Source organism: Aspergillus aculeatus (assembly GCF_001890905.1).
Source record: "Aspergillus aculeatus ATCC 16872 unplaced genomic scaffold ASPACscaffold_9, whole genome shotgun sequence".
NCBI classification, from domain to species: Eukaryota; Fungi; Ascomycota; class Eurotiomycetes; order Eurotiales; family Aspergillaceae; genus Aspergillus; species Aspergillus aculeatus.
The window spans coordinates 252385-266675 of NW_017962984.1; the positions used below are offsets into that span (position 1 = coordinate 252385).

General features: G+C 54.5%; 5 protein-coding genes across 5 annotated transcripts; 3 read left to right on the forward strand and 2 right to left on the reverse strand.

Moving 5' to 3' along the window:
- Window positions 1-52: 52 nt before the first annotated feature.
- ASPACDRAFT_120269 (uncharacterized protein) lies at window positions 53-1603 on the reverse strand (the record flags this gene model as incomplete). Its single annotated transcript, XM_020196332.1, has 3 exons — window positions 928-1603; window positions 572-797; window positions 53-490 (listed from the first exon to the last, which is right to left on the reverse strand). Coding segments are annotated over exons 1-3 (796 nt in total), but the record flags the coding sequence as incomplete, so codon positions are not given.
- A 1365-nt stretch (window positions 1604-2968) lies between these two features.
- On the forward strand, window positions 2969-5041 carry ASPACDRAFT_43795 (purple acid phosphatase family protein; the record flags this gene model as incomplete). Its single annotated transcript, XM_020201319.1, has 4 exons — window positions 2969-3324; window positions 3390-4085; window positions 4144-4584; window positions 4660-5041. 4 exons carry the CDS (start codon window positions 2969-2971, stop codon window positions 5039-5041), a joined length of 1875 nt encoding a protein of 624 aa, XP_020055474.1.
- A 1188-nt stretch (window positions 5042-6229) lies between these two features.
- On the forward strand, window positions 6230-7180 carry ASPACDRAFT_60947 (uncharacterized protein; the record flags this gene model as incomplete). The annotated part of the gene is made up of 1 exon (XM_020203612.1): window positions 6230-7180. The coding sequence occupies one exon, from the start codon at window positions 6230-6232 to the stop codon at window positions 7178-7180; it is 951 nt and encodes a 316-aa protein (XP_020055475.1).
- A 1705-nt stretch (window positions 7181-8885) lies between these two features.
- Window positions 8886-11512, forward strand: ASPACDRAFT_120275 (phosphoketolase family protein). Its single transcript, XM_020196333.1, has one exon. The coding sequence runs from the start codon at window positions 8945-8947 to the stop codon at window positions 11384-11386; it is 2442 nt and encodes an 813-aa protein (XP_020055476.1). The 5' UTR covers window positions 8886-8944; the 3' UTR covers window positions 11387-11512.
- A 94-nt stretch (window positions 11513-11606) lies between these two features.
- Window positions 11607-12144, reverse strand: ASPACDRAFT_60949 (uncharacterized protein; the record flags this gene model as incomplete). The annotated part of the gene is made up of 2 exons (XM_020203613.1): window positions 11607-11871; window positions 11933-12144. The coding sequence occupies 2 exons, from the start codon at window positions 12142-12144 to the stop codon at window positions 11607-11609; spliced, it is 477 nt and encodes a 158-aa protein (XP_020055477.1).
- Window positions 12145-14291: the final 2147 nt, after the last annotated feature.

Here is a 14291-nt window from a genome sequence, read left to right on the forward strand (position 1 = left end):
CAAATCACAAACTGATCTTGATGATATTTGCCATTTGCTAAGCCCTCAAGTTCCACTTTCTTAGATTTCCCCAAATAACTCCAAGTGAGCATCCATCGGGGTCCTCTTCCACCGGACAACATTCTTCATTTCATTGATCTACCCTATATATCATAATCACTCTAGCTTAAGACCCGGGATGTTGCCTGCCTCAAGCTCCGACTGTAACCACAGCACCAAAGGACAGCCACGTTCGTCCTCGGTATTGTGTTCATTCAGCTCATGGTCGCTGTAGCCTCCATACTTAATGCCTACGGCCCTGGCAACGAAGGCTGCACAAAAGTTGTCCCAGTCTTCCCGGGCGCTATAATCATTCTGAATGACGATGTCCCTTCCATTGCCGGGGTCATAGATAACTTCTTTCGCAGTATATCTGGCGACCTCGCGCGCCTCATCAACATCTTTAAAGTACTGGCGCCACGGCTCTCGGATAGGTGGTCGCGGTACGCCACTGTCGCATTTTGACCCCCGTTTAGCTTTTTACCCGCAAAAGAAAAAAGGGAAAAAACGAGATAAGGTATGTATAACGCACCTGCAATCACCATACGTGAAGGTCAACTGCCCATTCTGAACCGTGACATGACGGCCAAGATTGAGTCGGTAACAATGCGGCCCCGTTCGGTATCTTTGAACTGGCTCGAAATAGGAATACGAAACGCAGAGCATTGGACCCCATTCGCGATCGCTATGGATGAAGGGTTTTCCGTCCACTTCGACTTGGTCGAAAAACTTTCCATAGGCCGTCCAATCCAATGGAACTGTTCTAGTTTGTTAGAAACCCTTGCGACAGTAGCGAGTTTGTATTTGTATGATTTTTTTCCCTTAATCCCTGGAGTCAAGGCAGGGCGGGAAAAGGAATAATGAGGATAGCAGTGTTAGATTACTTACGTCGGTGGTATTTCAGCTCCTCCAGGTCGACTTCAAAGCATTTGCCAAGGTCGAGTTCGGATACATAGGAGCGTCCGTTCTCGTCGATGAACTCAGCGTTGAGAATGCGACCATTTGCGAGGTTATAGTCGCGGGCATCGGCAATGAAGCTTCGGTCATTGTCGCCGGTGGATCTTTCTTCCTCCCATCTTTCTTGCTGCTCAACGTAATCTTCCCAGGTCGTACTGAAAAGGTTACTCATGATGGCTGTAAGGTGTTCAAGACAGGAACTGGCAATTAGGCGATTGAAGGTAGGAGTGGTGATTGATACTCTAGAGAGAACAGTCCTATGTGGAATCGGACATCTCTTCGATCTTATACCTGATTGAACCCCGCCACCTTGGCGGTCAACGTGACTGAATGGAGCTATTAGGCCGGGCTGCTAGCCGACGAGAGGCGAGGATCACGGCACGATCGGCTTAGTCTTTGGCTTCGATCGTGATACCCCGCTTGTTCCCAGATCTTCGGGTAGGCATAGTGTTCGTCGATCGTCAATCACGCCGCCATTTAAGCCTAGTGTCAACATGACCCTGTGACGAGGCATGAGACAGCTTTTCAGCTAGCCGACCCGAACCGCCCTAAGTGAGGTGGGCCGGGTATCAACATACTCGTAGGCAACATTCACTAATTGAAGCAGAGGGCGCTTACTAGATATGGACTCGACTGGGCCGATCGCCTGGTTTGCATTTGCAGCTGAGGCCCGTCAACACGACGTGGGTGGGGCAGCTGAATGAGTGGGACCTTGAAGCCTAGCATGGTTGGTCGATCAGCTATCCGATCCTAATTCTCGGAATCTTTGATAGAAGTGGTTTGTGGTAGTACAGTCACCTACTGTAAACAAGCTCCACTTATGAGGCGCAAGAACATCTCAATGGTGTCTGAAAGAAGGTTTTCAGCTAGCCACCCACCGTCGATCATCTTGAACAATCGCGTGTTCAAGCTTAGCTGGAGGGTGGCTGCCAGCTCTGGAGGGAATCTCGGCATTATAGTCTTCCCTTCATAGAACCTTCAATGGCTAAGCTGTGACATGATACTTATGCCCGAGTCGTCTTTTCTTTGTTATCTCCCTGTTTCTCACGCTAGTCTGATCTGTTTACGCCGAAGAATTGGGACGGTTCAGGTTATGCGAAAGTTTCAGGCTCTGTGAGCCGTGGAGGTCGCATTTCGTCAAAAAATATATATTAAGCACCCAGGTCAAACTAATTTACTCTAGTCACGAAGGAGCACTGTTATATCAGCATACGCAATCAAGCAGTAAGTTAAAGAGAAATCAATTAACTTTGTAAAGTATATAATGGTGACTGATGTGCGCTACACAGAGAAGCAATATAGGAGGAGTGTTGAAGTGACTAACTAGCACAGGACAGGCTTTCAAGGTGTGTTTTACCACGGGAGCGTGATTGGCTCAGCCAACTGCGGCCTCAGGCAGCAGGGTCCTGTTGAGCATGAGTCAGCTTCAGCTTCAACAGATATGATTGGGCAATGAAGCACAGCACGTGCTTTTCACTCGTGTCCAATCATCACGCGGTATGCTGGCGCTGCAGGCCTCAGGCCACTATCCCGTGCCTGGCAGCTATTGACCAATCAAAGGGGAGCAACCCAGGCACATGCCAGGTGGTGTCGGGGATCTCCGCCTTTTTCTCTCTTCTTGCAAATGCTTGATTGATTGTCCTTCCCCACTGCCGGGGTTATCACCAACCATCGTCTGCTCTTTATCTGCTCTTGGTCACACTAACGGCTCTATGGCCAATCTGCTGCAGCTTAGATCGCCTGCTCTAACCGAAGGCCTTGGCCAATTGCTGTTCTGGGTACCTACACGTGTGGTCTCGTGCCTTGCTTTGCCGTCTTTTCTACTGCATACAACCGATGACATTGCCATGCCGAGCGAGAAAATTATAAAGACCGTGGTCATGCCGCTCTCGAATGCCTGAGCAGATGCACGTTAATTGAATCTTCAATTCCCCCCGTCAATATTATTGTACGGACCTGAAGGCACGCGACCATGAAGACCGCTGCTGCATCCGCCTTGCTGGTGGCCCTCTCCGCCACGCTTGGTCAGGCACGTCCTGTCGCCGATGAACGCTATCCATACACTGGACCGGCCGTTCCCGTGGGAGACTGGGTGGACCCGACTGTCAATGGCAATGGAAAGGGCTTTCCGCGTCTGATTGAGCCCCCCGCTGTCCGGCCCGCCAGCGCCAACCCTCGCAACAATGTGAACGTCGTCTCCTTGTCGTACATCCCCAAGGGCATGCATATTCACTACCAGACCCCGTTTGGACTGGGACAGACCCCATCCGTGATCTGGGGCAAGAGTCCTCACCAGCTTAACAAGGTGGCCCGCGGTTATACCCACACGTAAGCACTGAAGTCTTATCCTGTGCACTCATCCGAGAGAAAGGAATCTCCTAACATCGGACCAGCTATGCCCGCACGCCGTCCTGCTCCGAGATCAAGATCATCACCCAGTGCAGCGAGTACTTCCACGAAGTCAGCCTGGAAAACCTCGAGCCTGGGATGACCTACTACTACCAGATCCCGGCCGCCAACGGCACGACCAAATCGGAAGTGCTGAGCTTCAAGACCGCGCGCGAGGCCGGTGACAAGGGCTCCTTCAGTGTCGCCGTGCTGAATGACATGGGTTACACGAATGCGCACGGCACGCAGAAGCAGCTGATCAAGGCGGCCAACGAGGGAACGGCCTTCGCTTGGCACGGCGGTGATATCAGCTATGCGGACGACTGGTATGAAGGCACCCTGGCGTGCGAGTCCTCCTGGGATGTCTGCTACAACGGCACCAGCACGGAGCTGCCCGGGGACCTGCCACTGCCGGACGAGTACAAGAAGCCGCTCCCCGCGGGGGAGATCCCCAACCAGGGTGGTCCCCAGGGTGGCGATGTCAGTGTCATCTACGAGTCCAACTGGGACCTGTGGCAGCAGTGGCTCAACAATGTGACGGTCAAAATCCCCTACATGGTCATGCCAGGTAATCACGAAGCCGCATGCGCGGAGTTCGATGGGCCGGGCAACATCCTGACGGCTTATCTGAACGATGACATCGCTAATGGCACGGCTGCCGAGGATAAGCTAAACTACTACAGCTGTCCTCCTTCTCAACGGTGAGCACCTCTCCACTTCCCTATCAATCAATAACGCTAACAAAGTGATGCAATGTAGGAACTTCACCGCCTACCAACACCGCTTCCGCATGCCGGGCGAGGAAACCGGCGGCGTGGGCAACTTCTGGTACTCGTTCGACTACGGCCTGGCGCACTTCGTCTCGATCGACGGCGAGACCGACTTCGCCAACAGCCCCGAGTGGCCCTTCGCGGAGGACATCAAGGGCAACGAGACGCACCCCACGGCGGAGGAGACCTTCATCACCGACAGCGGCCCCTTCGGCGCGGTGGACGGCAGCTACAAGGACACCAAGAACTACGCGCAGTACAAGTGGCTGCAGCAGGACCTGGCCAAGGTCGACCGCAGCAAGACCCCCTGGGTGTTCGTCATGAGCCACCGCCCCATGTACAGCTCGGCCTACTCGTCGTACCAGCTCAACGTGCGGGAGGCCTTTGAAGGCCTGTTGCTGAAGTATGGCGTGGATGCTTACTTTTCGGGGTAAGTTTGGCCCCTTTTGCCGGGTGCAACCCCCCGCCTTGCCTCAGTTGCAGACAATCTAACCCAGAACAACAGACACATCCACTGGTACGAACGCCTGTACCCCCTCGGCGCCAACCAGACCATCGACACCGCCAGCGTCGTCAACAACAACACCTACATCGCCAACAACGGCAAGTCGATCACTCACATCATCAATGGTATGGCGGGCAACATCGAGAGCCACAGTGAGTTCAGCGATGGTCAGGGGCTGACGAATATCACGGCTGTGTTGGATACCGTGCACTACGGGTTCAGCAAGTTGACGGTCAAGAGCGAGACGGAGGTCAAGTGGCAGTTCATTCGTGGGGATGATGGGTCGGTTGGCGATGAGGTTACGTTGCTGAAGCCTTCTGCTGTCAAGGCGAAGGGGAAGGGCAAGGGCAGTGGAAAGGGGTATTCTGGCTTTCGGGCTTGAGAAAAAGGTTTGACGAAGTAGGGTTAATTGTATAAATGTTACCGATGTATGTAGTGTATAATGGGCTTGTCGATGTTATGATGATGGTTGTTTCTGTGGGTAAGATTGGTGGTGCAGTGCCCGGACGCTGCTTCTCCTTCTGGGTGATTCCAGTGTTTCCTGAAACCATTCATCCATTGCACCTTCCGATGTAAGATCCCAATATTGTAGAAAGACTTCTTGCTGCATCAGTTCTCTTTCGAATGAGGTGCGTCTATTCAAACGCACCTTTGCAACCAAATCATTAAAGTCATTCTGTATCATGCTCATATGATATCGATGCACCCCCGACCTTCTTCAGTCCAAGTCATGTGACCGCATATGTATATAAAGAGGTTGATATCTGCCTCCCAGCCTCCCTGAAGATCCCCGCCTGTGCTGCATGGAGGTTCCTTCAACTGACGCGCGATGAAAGAGCGAAGGAGCGAAGCCCAGCACTCTAGTGCTTTGCGCACAAACATTGGCTTTGTTCTTCAGCCATCGCATTGTAATACCGTGTTGTTGGATGATGTGACACACGCCATCTCCGGTGGCTTCTTTCCCCAAAGCAGAGATTGTCCTTCTCGATCCATTGTCTCATCTCTGCAACAATCGCGTTGAGACAAGACGGAAAGATACATCTCGACGCGAAAGATCATCAGCAAGATGGATCTCTTTTTCCCGCTCATGCTGAACAAACCTCCGGGATCTGAGTAACCAAGCAACCACCGTTCTACCTCATCATGCCTGCAAGACACGTGCTTCAGAGGCAGATTGAGAGATGATCATGTCAACTGGCAAAACCAACCCCTCGTGTCAAAGTCGCGACCACGGAGATGACCTGACCACTTGAAGAACGCTTGCAACACAATCGGTGCTACTACAAAGCATCGAAGACAATTCCCGACATGTCTTTCATGACCATCGCAACGATGATGATCGCCCCGCTTTGATCTTCTCGACTTTTCAACCGAGGAGCTCCAAGGAATCTCCTTTTCGAGACCGTTCAGATCCAAGGTGTTTAGCATCAGTCGTGCCCATGAAATAAATATAAATAGAACCACATTCATCCCCGCCTCCGGTCTCAACGAGCACTCCATTCCTACACACACCATCCCGATCACCCAATTACCTATATTCCGACACTCCATACAGAGAAGGACACCCACAATGTCGTCCACCGAGGCGGTCCCGTCCGCATCCCCATACACTGAAGTACGCACGGTCCCCTACCGCTGCGAATGCTTCGCGGAGTCCAAGTCCGGGAACTATTGGGACGACGAACCCCTCCGGGAGCAAATTCTCAAGGCCAAGGCAAACCAGCAGAAGGAGTGGTGGATACCCCGGCCCGGGCATTCCCTGGACCTCTGGGGGCGGCTGCTCAGCGATACGTTCGGCCTCGCCGGCGACGGAGAGACCCTCCCCGATAACCTCGATGACACCCTGCCCGCGCACGTGGTGGCGGCGGAGATCTACAACGCGCGGTACCCCTTGACCGGCGTCGTCCGGTACCTCCGCCTCTGGGAGTGCGTCGGGAGGCCCCTCTGGCCGCTGACGGATTGTGCGCTCGTGGTGATCGATTTAATCCCCGGGAACTCTTCGAAGCTGGTGCGTGAGGCATTCCCTGAGCGCGCGAGGGCTCTGGATCGTCTCATTCGGAGCAGCACCTACAAGGAGGAGGAGCCACACATAAAACAGGAAGGAGGGGAGGAGAAGCCATACATAAAACAAGAAGCGGGGGAGGAGGAGCCGGTGAAGGAACTCGTCCGATACCCCTTCATCCGAGTCTTCTGCACCTGGGGCGACAAGGAGCACCCGAACCCGTCGCTGGACGAGTGCCAGGAAATCGTCACCCAGCTGGGGATGACGGACGAGGCGCGACGCACGTGTCGGGCGTTCTTCCTCGCCAAGTGCTCCAGGGTCGGCATCTATACGTGGGATCGGAGGGGGCCGCAAGGCGGCCCGATGCAGGACCGCACGGCGCTGCCACTGCGCGTCCACCCGGAGCAGGGCGATGACCCCTTCCTCTGCCTGGCGGATGATCATGCGCGGGTGGGGAAGATTGTGCAGCAGCTGTCGAGGGAGGTGCATGCCGTCCTCAAGCTGGCGGCATTCTGGTAAGTCCTCTTTTCCAGGCGCTTTGCCTGTTCGCACCGCTGTCTTTCTGTTAGTGTACTTTGCCTCACAATCCAAGTGATTATATTTAGGATTTTTTTTCTATCTCCTTTCCCTTTTCCCATTTCCTTGTTTTCTTTCTTTTGCTGTCTGTTGGAGCACTGTTGTGTTAATGTGCATGAACGCCCCCATTTCCCTTTTTTCTCTTTCTTTGCATCTGAGAACGTTGCTGACGACAGGAAGCTGCGCCCATCTTGAGCTCCCTTCAATTTTGGTCAGCACAGCTGCGCTGTGACAAGAGGCTGCCATAAGCGAGAGTATAAAGCATCATGCGTGCATCATTGCAGACAAGAGTCCATACTCTCATAGTCTGTACAGAGACTCGTCTACATCATGCTTTGTGCTTAAGCCAGCTGTGACCGAGTGATAGGTTTGAGGACTGCTGCTTGGAGGATTGCATAAAAGCCACCAATGCTTGAGTACTTTGATCACAGCGCATTGTGAGCAAGAAGGTATGATGATTCGAACCCCGGATAAACAACCAACTTGATTCAAGTCGAGGGTGTTGTTGTTGTCCTCTTCCCTTCGGAGGGTTACCGGAGGGAGATAAAGCTAGATTCGATCAGATAATAGCGGACGGCCAGAAAGTCCGCCCGCCTCCGGATGCGCCCGGAATTGCTCGACTCGACACACCTGGCAATGCAATTCCAGCTGCCTTGTTCCACGGTTCTTCCCCTAACAAATTAGGATAATTACCCCACCCTCTGAGCGAGGGATCATAACTCAATAATCACATTCCTGTTGCACTGCTGAAGGTGTCGTCATGGCGGACCGCGGCTCCCCTTTCCCCAATCCCTGTGATGTGAACCGTTGCGGGCGTGCATTAGACCTCTGCATTGTACTTATGCACTTTCCAAATTTTCCCTGCAATAACAGCACGGCATTTGCGATCCATGGAAGAGAGATAAGCGAGAGGCAAGATGCGCCCTCCAAGCTGGCAAAAGTACCAGGTGAGGGGACATGGAACTGTTTTGGGCGATGTGCTGCTCCAACCCTGGCCATAAGCGGGCCGACTATAGAGACGATCACCCTGTCACTCCGAAGCTTACGGTCGCATTGTGTCTGGACATGTTGATCACGTAGCATGAAGATAGATAGGATAGCTCACCATTGTGGCGGTCTTGTTATTGAGTCTCAATTGCTGGTTTGCCCGTTCTCTTCCGATATTCCAGGGCTGATTCAGGGTGGGCTCACATGGAAAGAAGTGAGATGGTTGTATATCTTGCAGGAGCTCCGCAGGCGGCGGGATCTCAACCGCATGGGGTGATGCAGTGAATGCAGTGGATGCAGTGGATGCAGTGAGATGGCTCCACGTCAACCCTGCCCACCCTGCCCATACGAAGACCCCCCGGTCACCATCTGTTCCTCCGACCGTGTAAACACTATAGAATTCAGCCTCTGATAGGGTGTAACAAGTTGAACCGTCTCGTAACCGAAGGACAGAAACCTGCCAGAATCCATGATCCCGACCGATGCGGCCGAAGGGAGCAAACCCCCAGATCCCCCAAAGGGGAATAGCGCCGAACGTGGCCAGCCCTGGCGACGTCATGGACTTCCGGCCAGATTCGGTCGATGATGCATCAGTGCTTTCACTGTCAGACCATACCACTCCCTTATAAAGATGGAGGAGGGGAACACAACTGTAACGCACAAGGAGTATTTCCTCCATCACCTAAATCCCCATTCTGCAATCACTCACTCCATTTCACAATGCCCTCCGACGAGCTGAGCATATCGGCCTACGGTGCCGCCCGCTCCACCATCAAGGGCGAGCCCCTCGATGCTGAGGAGATCCGCAAGACTGACGCCTATTTCCGCGCCAGCTTGTACCTGTGTCTGGGCATGCTCTATCTCCGGGACAATGTCCTGCTGCACGAACCTTTGAAGAAAGAACACCTGAAGGCCCGTCTGCTCGGCCACTGGGGGTCCGATGCCGGCCAATCCTTCACCTGGATTCACATGAACCGCCTGATCAAGAAATACGACCTGGATGTGCTGTTCATCTCGGGACCAGGCCACGGCGCCCCCGGTATCCTCTCGCAGTCGTACCTCGAGGGCGTCTACTCCGAGGTCTACCCGGACAAGTCCGAGGACGTGGTGGGCATGCAGAAGTTCTTCAAGCAATTCTCCTTCCCCGGGGGGATCGGCAGCCACGCCACGCCGGAGACGCCGGGCAGTCTGCACGAGGGCGGGGAGCTGGGGTACTCGATCTCGCACGCCTTCGGCACCGTCTTCGACCACCCCAACCTGATCACGCTGACCATGGTGGGCGACGGCGAGGCCGAGACCGGCCCGCTGGCGACCAGCTGGCACGGCACCAAGTTCCTGAACCCCATCACCGACGGCGCGGTGCTGCCGGTGCTGCACCTGAACGGCTACAAGATCAACAACCCGACGCTGCTGGCGCGCATCAGCCACGACGAGCTGTCCGCGCTCTTCTACGGCTACGGCTGGACCCCCTACTTCGTTGAGGGCAGCGACCGCGAGAGCATGCACCAGGCCATGGCCGCCACCCTGGAGCACTGCGTGCTGGAGATCCGCAAGTTCCAACAGCAGGCGCGGGAGTCCGGGAAGCCCTTCCGGCCGCGGTGGCCGCTGATCGTCCTGCGCACCCCCAAGGGCTGGACCGCGCCCCGCGAGGTCGACGGCAAGCTCCTCGAGGGCTTCTGGCGCGCCCACCAGATCCCCATCACCGACGTGCTGACCAACGCCGCCCACCTCAAGGTGCTGGAGGACTGGATGAAGAGCTACGGCCCGGACCAGGTTTTCGGTAAGGACGGCAAGCTCATCCCCGAGCTGAAGGCGCTGGCCCCGACGGGCAACGCCCGCATGAGCGCCAACCCCGTCGGCAACGGCGGCCTGCTGCGGCGCCCGCTGGACCTGCCGGACTTCCGCAAGTATGCGTTGGATGACATCGAGCCGGGCGTCTCGGTGCGCGGCAGCATGATCAACATGTCCAAGTTCCTGCGCGACGTCGTCGGCCGCAACCTGACCAACTTCCGCGTGTTCGGGCCGGATGAGACCGAGTCTAACAAGCTATCCGAGATCTACAAGGCGGGCAAGAAGGTGTGGCTGGCGGATTACTTTGAGGAGGACAACGACGGCGGCAACCTGGCGATGCAGGGCCGGGTGATGGAGATGCTCAGCGAGCATACCTGCGAGGGGTGGCTGGAGGGGTACGTGCTGTCCGGGCGCCACGGGCTGCTGAACAGCTACGAGCCGTTCATCCACATCATCGACTCGATGGTCAACCAGCACTGCAAGTGGATCGAGAAGTGCCTGGAGGTGGAATGGCGGGCGAAGGTGGCGTCGCTGAACATCCTGCTGACGGCGACGGTGTGGCGCCAGGACCACAACGGGTTCACGCACCAGGACCCCGGGTTTCTGGATGTCGTCGCCAACAAGAGCCCCGAGGTGGTGCGCATCTACCTGCCGCCCGACGGCAACACTCTACTGTCCGTGACGGACCACTGCCTGCGCAGCGCCAACTACGTGAATGTGATCGTGGCGGACAAGCAAGACCACATCCAATTCCTGGACATGGACGAGGCGATCGCGCACTGCACGAAGGGGCTGGGGATCTGGAACTGGGCGAGCAACGACCAGGGCCACGAGCCGGACGTGGTGATGGCGTGCTGCGGCGACGTGCCCACGCACGAGGCGCTGGCCGCCACCGCGCTGCTGCGCGAGCACGTCCCCCAGCTCAGAGTGCGCTTCGTGAACGTGGTCGACCTCTTCCGGCTGATCTCCAAGATCCACCACCCGCACGGCATGTCCGACCGCATGTGGAAGTCCATTTTCACCGACGACAAGCCCATCATCTTCAACTTCCACTCCTACCCCTGGCTCATCCACCGGCTGACCTACAAACGCCCGGGCCAGCAGAACATCCGCGTCCGCGGCTACCGCGAGAAGGGCAACATCGACACCCCCTTCGAGCTGGCCGTGCGCAACAACACCGACCGCTACAGCCTGGCCATCGACGCCATCGACCACGCCCAGTCGCTGGGGAACACCGCCGCCGGCGTGCGCGAGAAGCTGCTGAATATGCAGCTGATCGCCAAGCAGAAGGCGTTCGATGATGGGCTGGATCCGGATTATATTCGCAACTGGACGTGGCAGTGGCCGAAGAAGAAGTCGGAGGGGGTTTAGGTGCCCCAATCTTCCAAGTTCGACGATCATGACCTTTTTCTTTTATCTTAATGCTCGATTCATCAAACTAGTTAGCGAATGCTATCCCGAAATCTAGTACCTAGTACAATCTAATGAATGTGCCCCTTGCCAAAAAAAAAAAAAAAATCCATGCCTCATAACTCATAAACCCTGATCATCAGTCCGTAACCCCATCCCCATACCCTCCCCGGGGGGAAAGCTAGAGCGCAACCTCCAACACCCCCGAATACGCACACTGCGTCTTGATATACTCCGCCGTGCGATTCCGGCACACCCACTGCGACGCATCAGTGTACGCATCCAACCGCACCTCCCCTTGCTCCACCAGCGCACTGGAGTTGGTCGTCTGCACGCGCAACGTGAACCGGTCGATGTGGCTGCCCAATCCCTCGGGGAAGCTGACCTCGTAGGCCGGGTTGTAGCATTTCACGGTCGTGGAGACGGGGACGGGTTGTGTGGGGTGCCTTTTTCGACAGAAGGTTAGCCGGGAAAGGGGAACAAGGGGTAGATGGGGAAGAAAGTCACCAGTTTACGTTGCAGATGGTTGGGGGGCTGTCGGTGTTGGGGTCGGAGAGGGTCAGGTTCAAGAGGCCAAAGTCGAGGTCGGAGAGGGTGCGGGCGGTGAGGGAGCTGATTTGGAGGGGGTTGAGGGTTCCTCTTTTGGGACTTGTGGGGATGGCGGTGGTGGTGGTTGCGGTTGTGATTAGAAGCGTGGTCAGGAGGGTGGGGAGTTGCATTTTGAGGGTTTTGTTTTGGTGGCGGTGGTATTGTGTTGTAAGAAGTAAAAGGTTGAGGTGGGAATTAGGTGGATTCGATGTGTCGTGTTTATTTGGTAGTGTTGATGGAGTCGATTTCTGATAGAGCAGTGGATGTGGGCGTGCAGTGCGCTTTATAACGCCTCCATAAATCCCATCAGTGTAAGGTGGGCAATGAAGTGAGACAAGCCCCGCCAGTCAAAGGGTCTGACAGGCCGATTGTTGTGTTGGGTGGCTGGGAGTGCTTTTCAACTGAACACTACGGAGTACAGCTTCAACGAATCCCGATTTGAGGCTGAGCCCGCCGATCCGATCGGCCGTCCACGCCCAGTCACTGGCTGGCTATTCTTAGTGTCTGCCCCTGATTCTCCACACTCAATGAAGAACAGGGCTGCCCACGGAGTAGATTTCTGGCCATGCTGCAGAGAGCGTCAACACTACGCACTACGGAGTACTTTAGCGTTGTCTTTGAGTATTCTTGTTCTTTGAGTATTTTTGTTCGTTCACCGCGACAAAGACTGCCTTATCCATATATCCCGCATACTGAACTTAGAATTGCCCAAACAATTGACTGGAAGTACCGTACAAAATGGGTTCAATTGAATGGAATTCGGCTTTTGAGCATCAAGCCAATATTAGGAGTGGACATTTTATCCAAGCTCTAGTGCAGAACTTGCATAAGCCTTTGCTGCATCATACGCTTCTCAGCAACAAGAAACAAGATCCTAGTTCCCGGCTGTTGCCGCGCCTCGTTTGCTTTCGAGCCTTCGCCCCCATTCACCCCGCTAGCGCTTATCCCCTTCACCTCGACCCTGGTTTGTCAAACGGGTCGATCCTTGCAATAGCTGCAGAGCTTAATCTCATCCATTCAATGACTGGGGAGAATGTTGGCTAACGGAGAATCCCTCCAAACATCGACCAATATGAGCAGCTCCAGCTATTCTGTCATGCGACCAGTACAATTGCGCGGAGTACAAGACTCCAATGGCCAGGTTGGGACCGGAGAAGATAGTCACGTTCTCTCGTAGAGTGAATGAATAGAAGGGCTGCGAGATAGTGTACAAGAACACTAATTGATCCACCAAGCCGGTGTGTCAATTGGCAACTTGCACAGACAGATCCATGCTTGCCCGGGGGCCCGGATCGGTTCCTATCGCATTGCAAACAGACTCTGCGATGATATTCATATCCAGCATCATCGCCACGCAGAGACTACTGCAAACTGCTTTGCTAATCTACAGGACAGCTTATTTCAGCCCAGTTGCTGGCACTGGAGGCTGGAGTCATCCCGCATAGCCCTTGGCCCCCAATCCGGGGATGTGTTGGTTCGTTGGGCTTTGTCAGTGGGTGATGGAAGCATGTAGCTTGCTTGTTACTCACTGCCTCAGTACTGTGGCTGGCCATTGGTCCCTTTTTTCCTGAAGTGGAGATCCTCTCATGGATAGGGATCTATCGATTGATGCTCCTCACAGCTTCTTCGAGCTTACGGTGACTCTTAGGTAGGTCTTTATTGGGCAATGCTTGTCTTCCCTGAGTGGTCCTACTGCCTATCTTCTTATTGCTAGACAGTTAGCTCGCAACCTTTGCTCAGTCATGGTAAGCCAGTGTCAACGTGTGATTAATGGATCTCCCCATTCTATACCTACCGGCCCAATTGCCTCTTTGGCCAAGGCGCTCCTTTCGAAACTACCAAATGATGAGTATCAGAGTGGCCCCGGCTTCAGAATCTCGTCCATGGGCATTCATCACACGAAAATGTGAGAAATCCCAATTACGGAGCTAATCATAATCACCGCTGACGCTCCCATGGTCTGTCCGATTCCGAAGTGTGGATATACGACGAGCAATCTCAGATGGGAGTTCTGGAACACGGAGTAAAACATTCTTGTGCTTCTTCTTACAACAGAAATCATTTCAGGAATTCTCCGGCTCCATCATGATCAGAAGATTCAGATGAGGCAATGAGTGTTGTTTGCGTCCCCGCAGAAGCAGTACTGGTGTTCTTGACAACTTGCCGTTATGCTAGGTCGGCGAACTATTATTTGTTCAGCGCATATTTTCATCTCCAATATGCATGTATTGTCAACTTCCAAGGTGAATGTCCTGGTTACCAAACCAGGAAGAAGCCG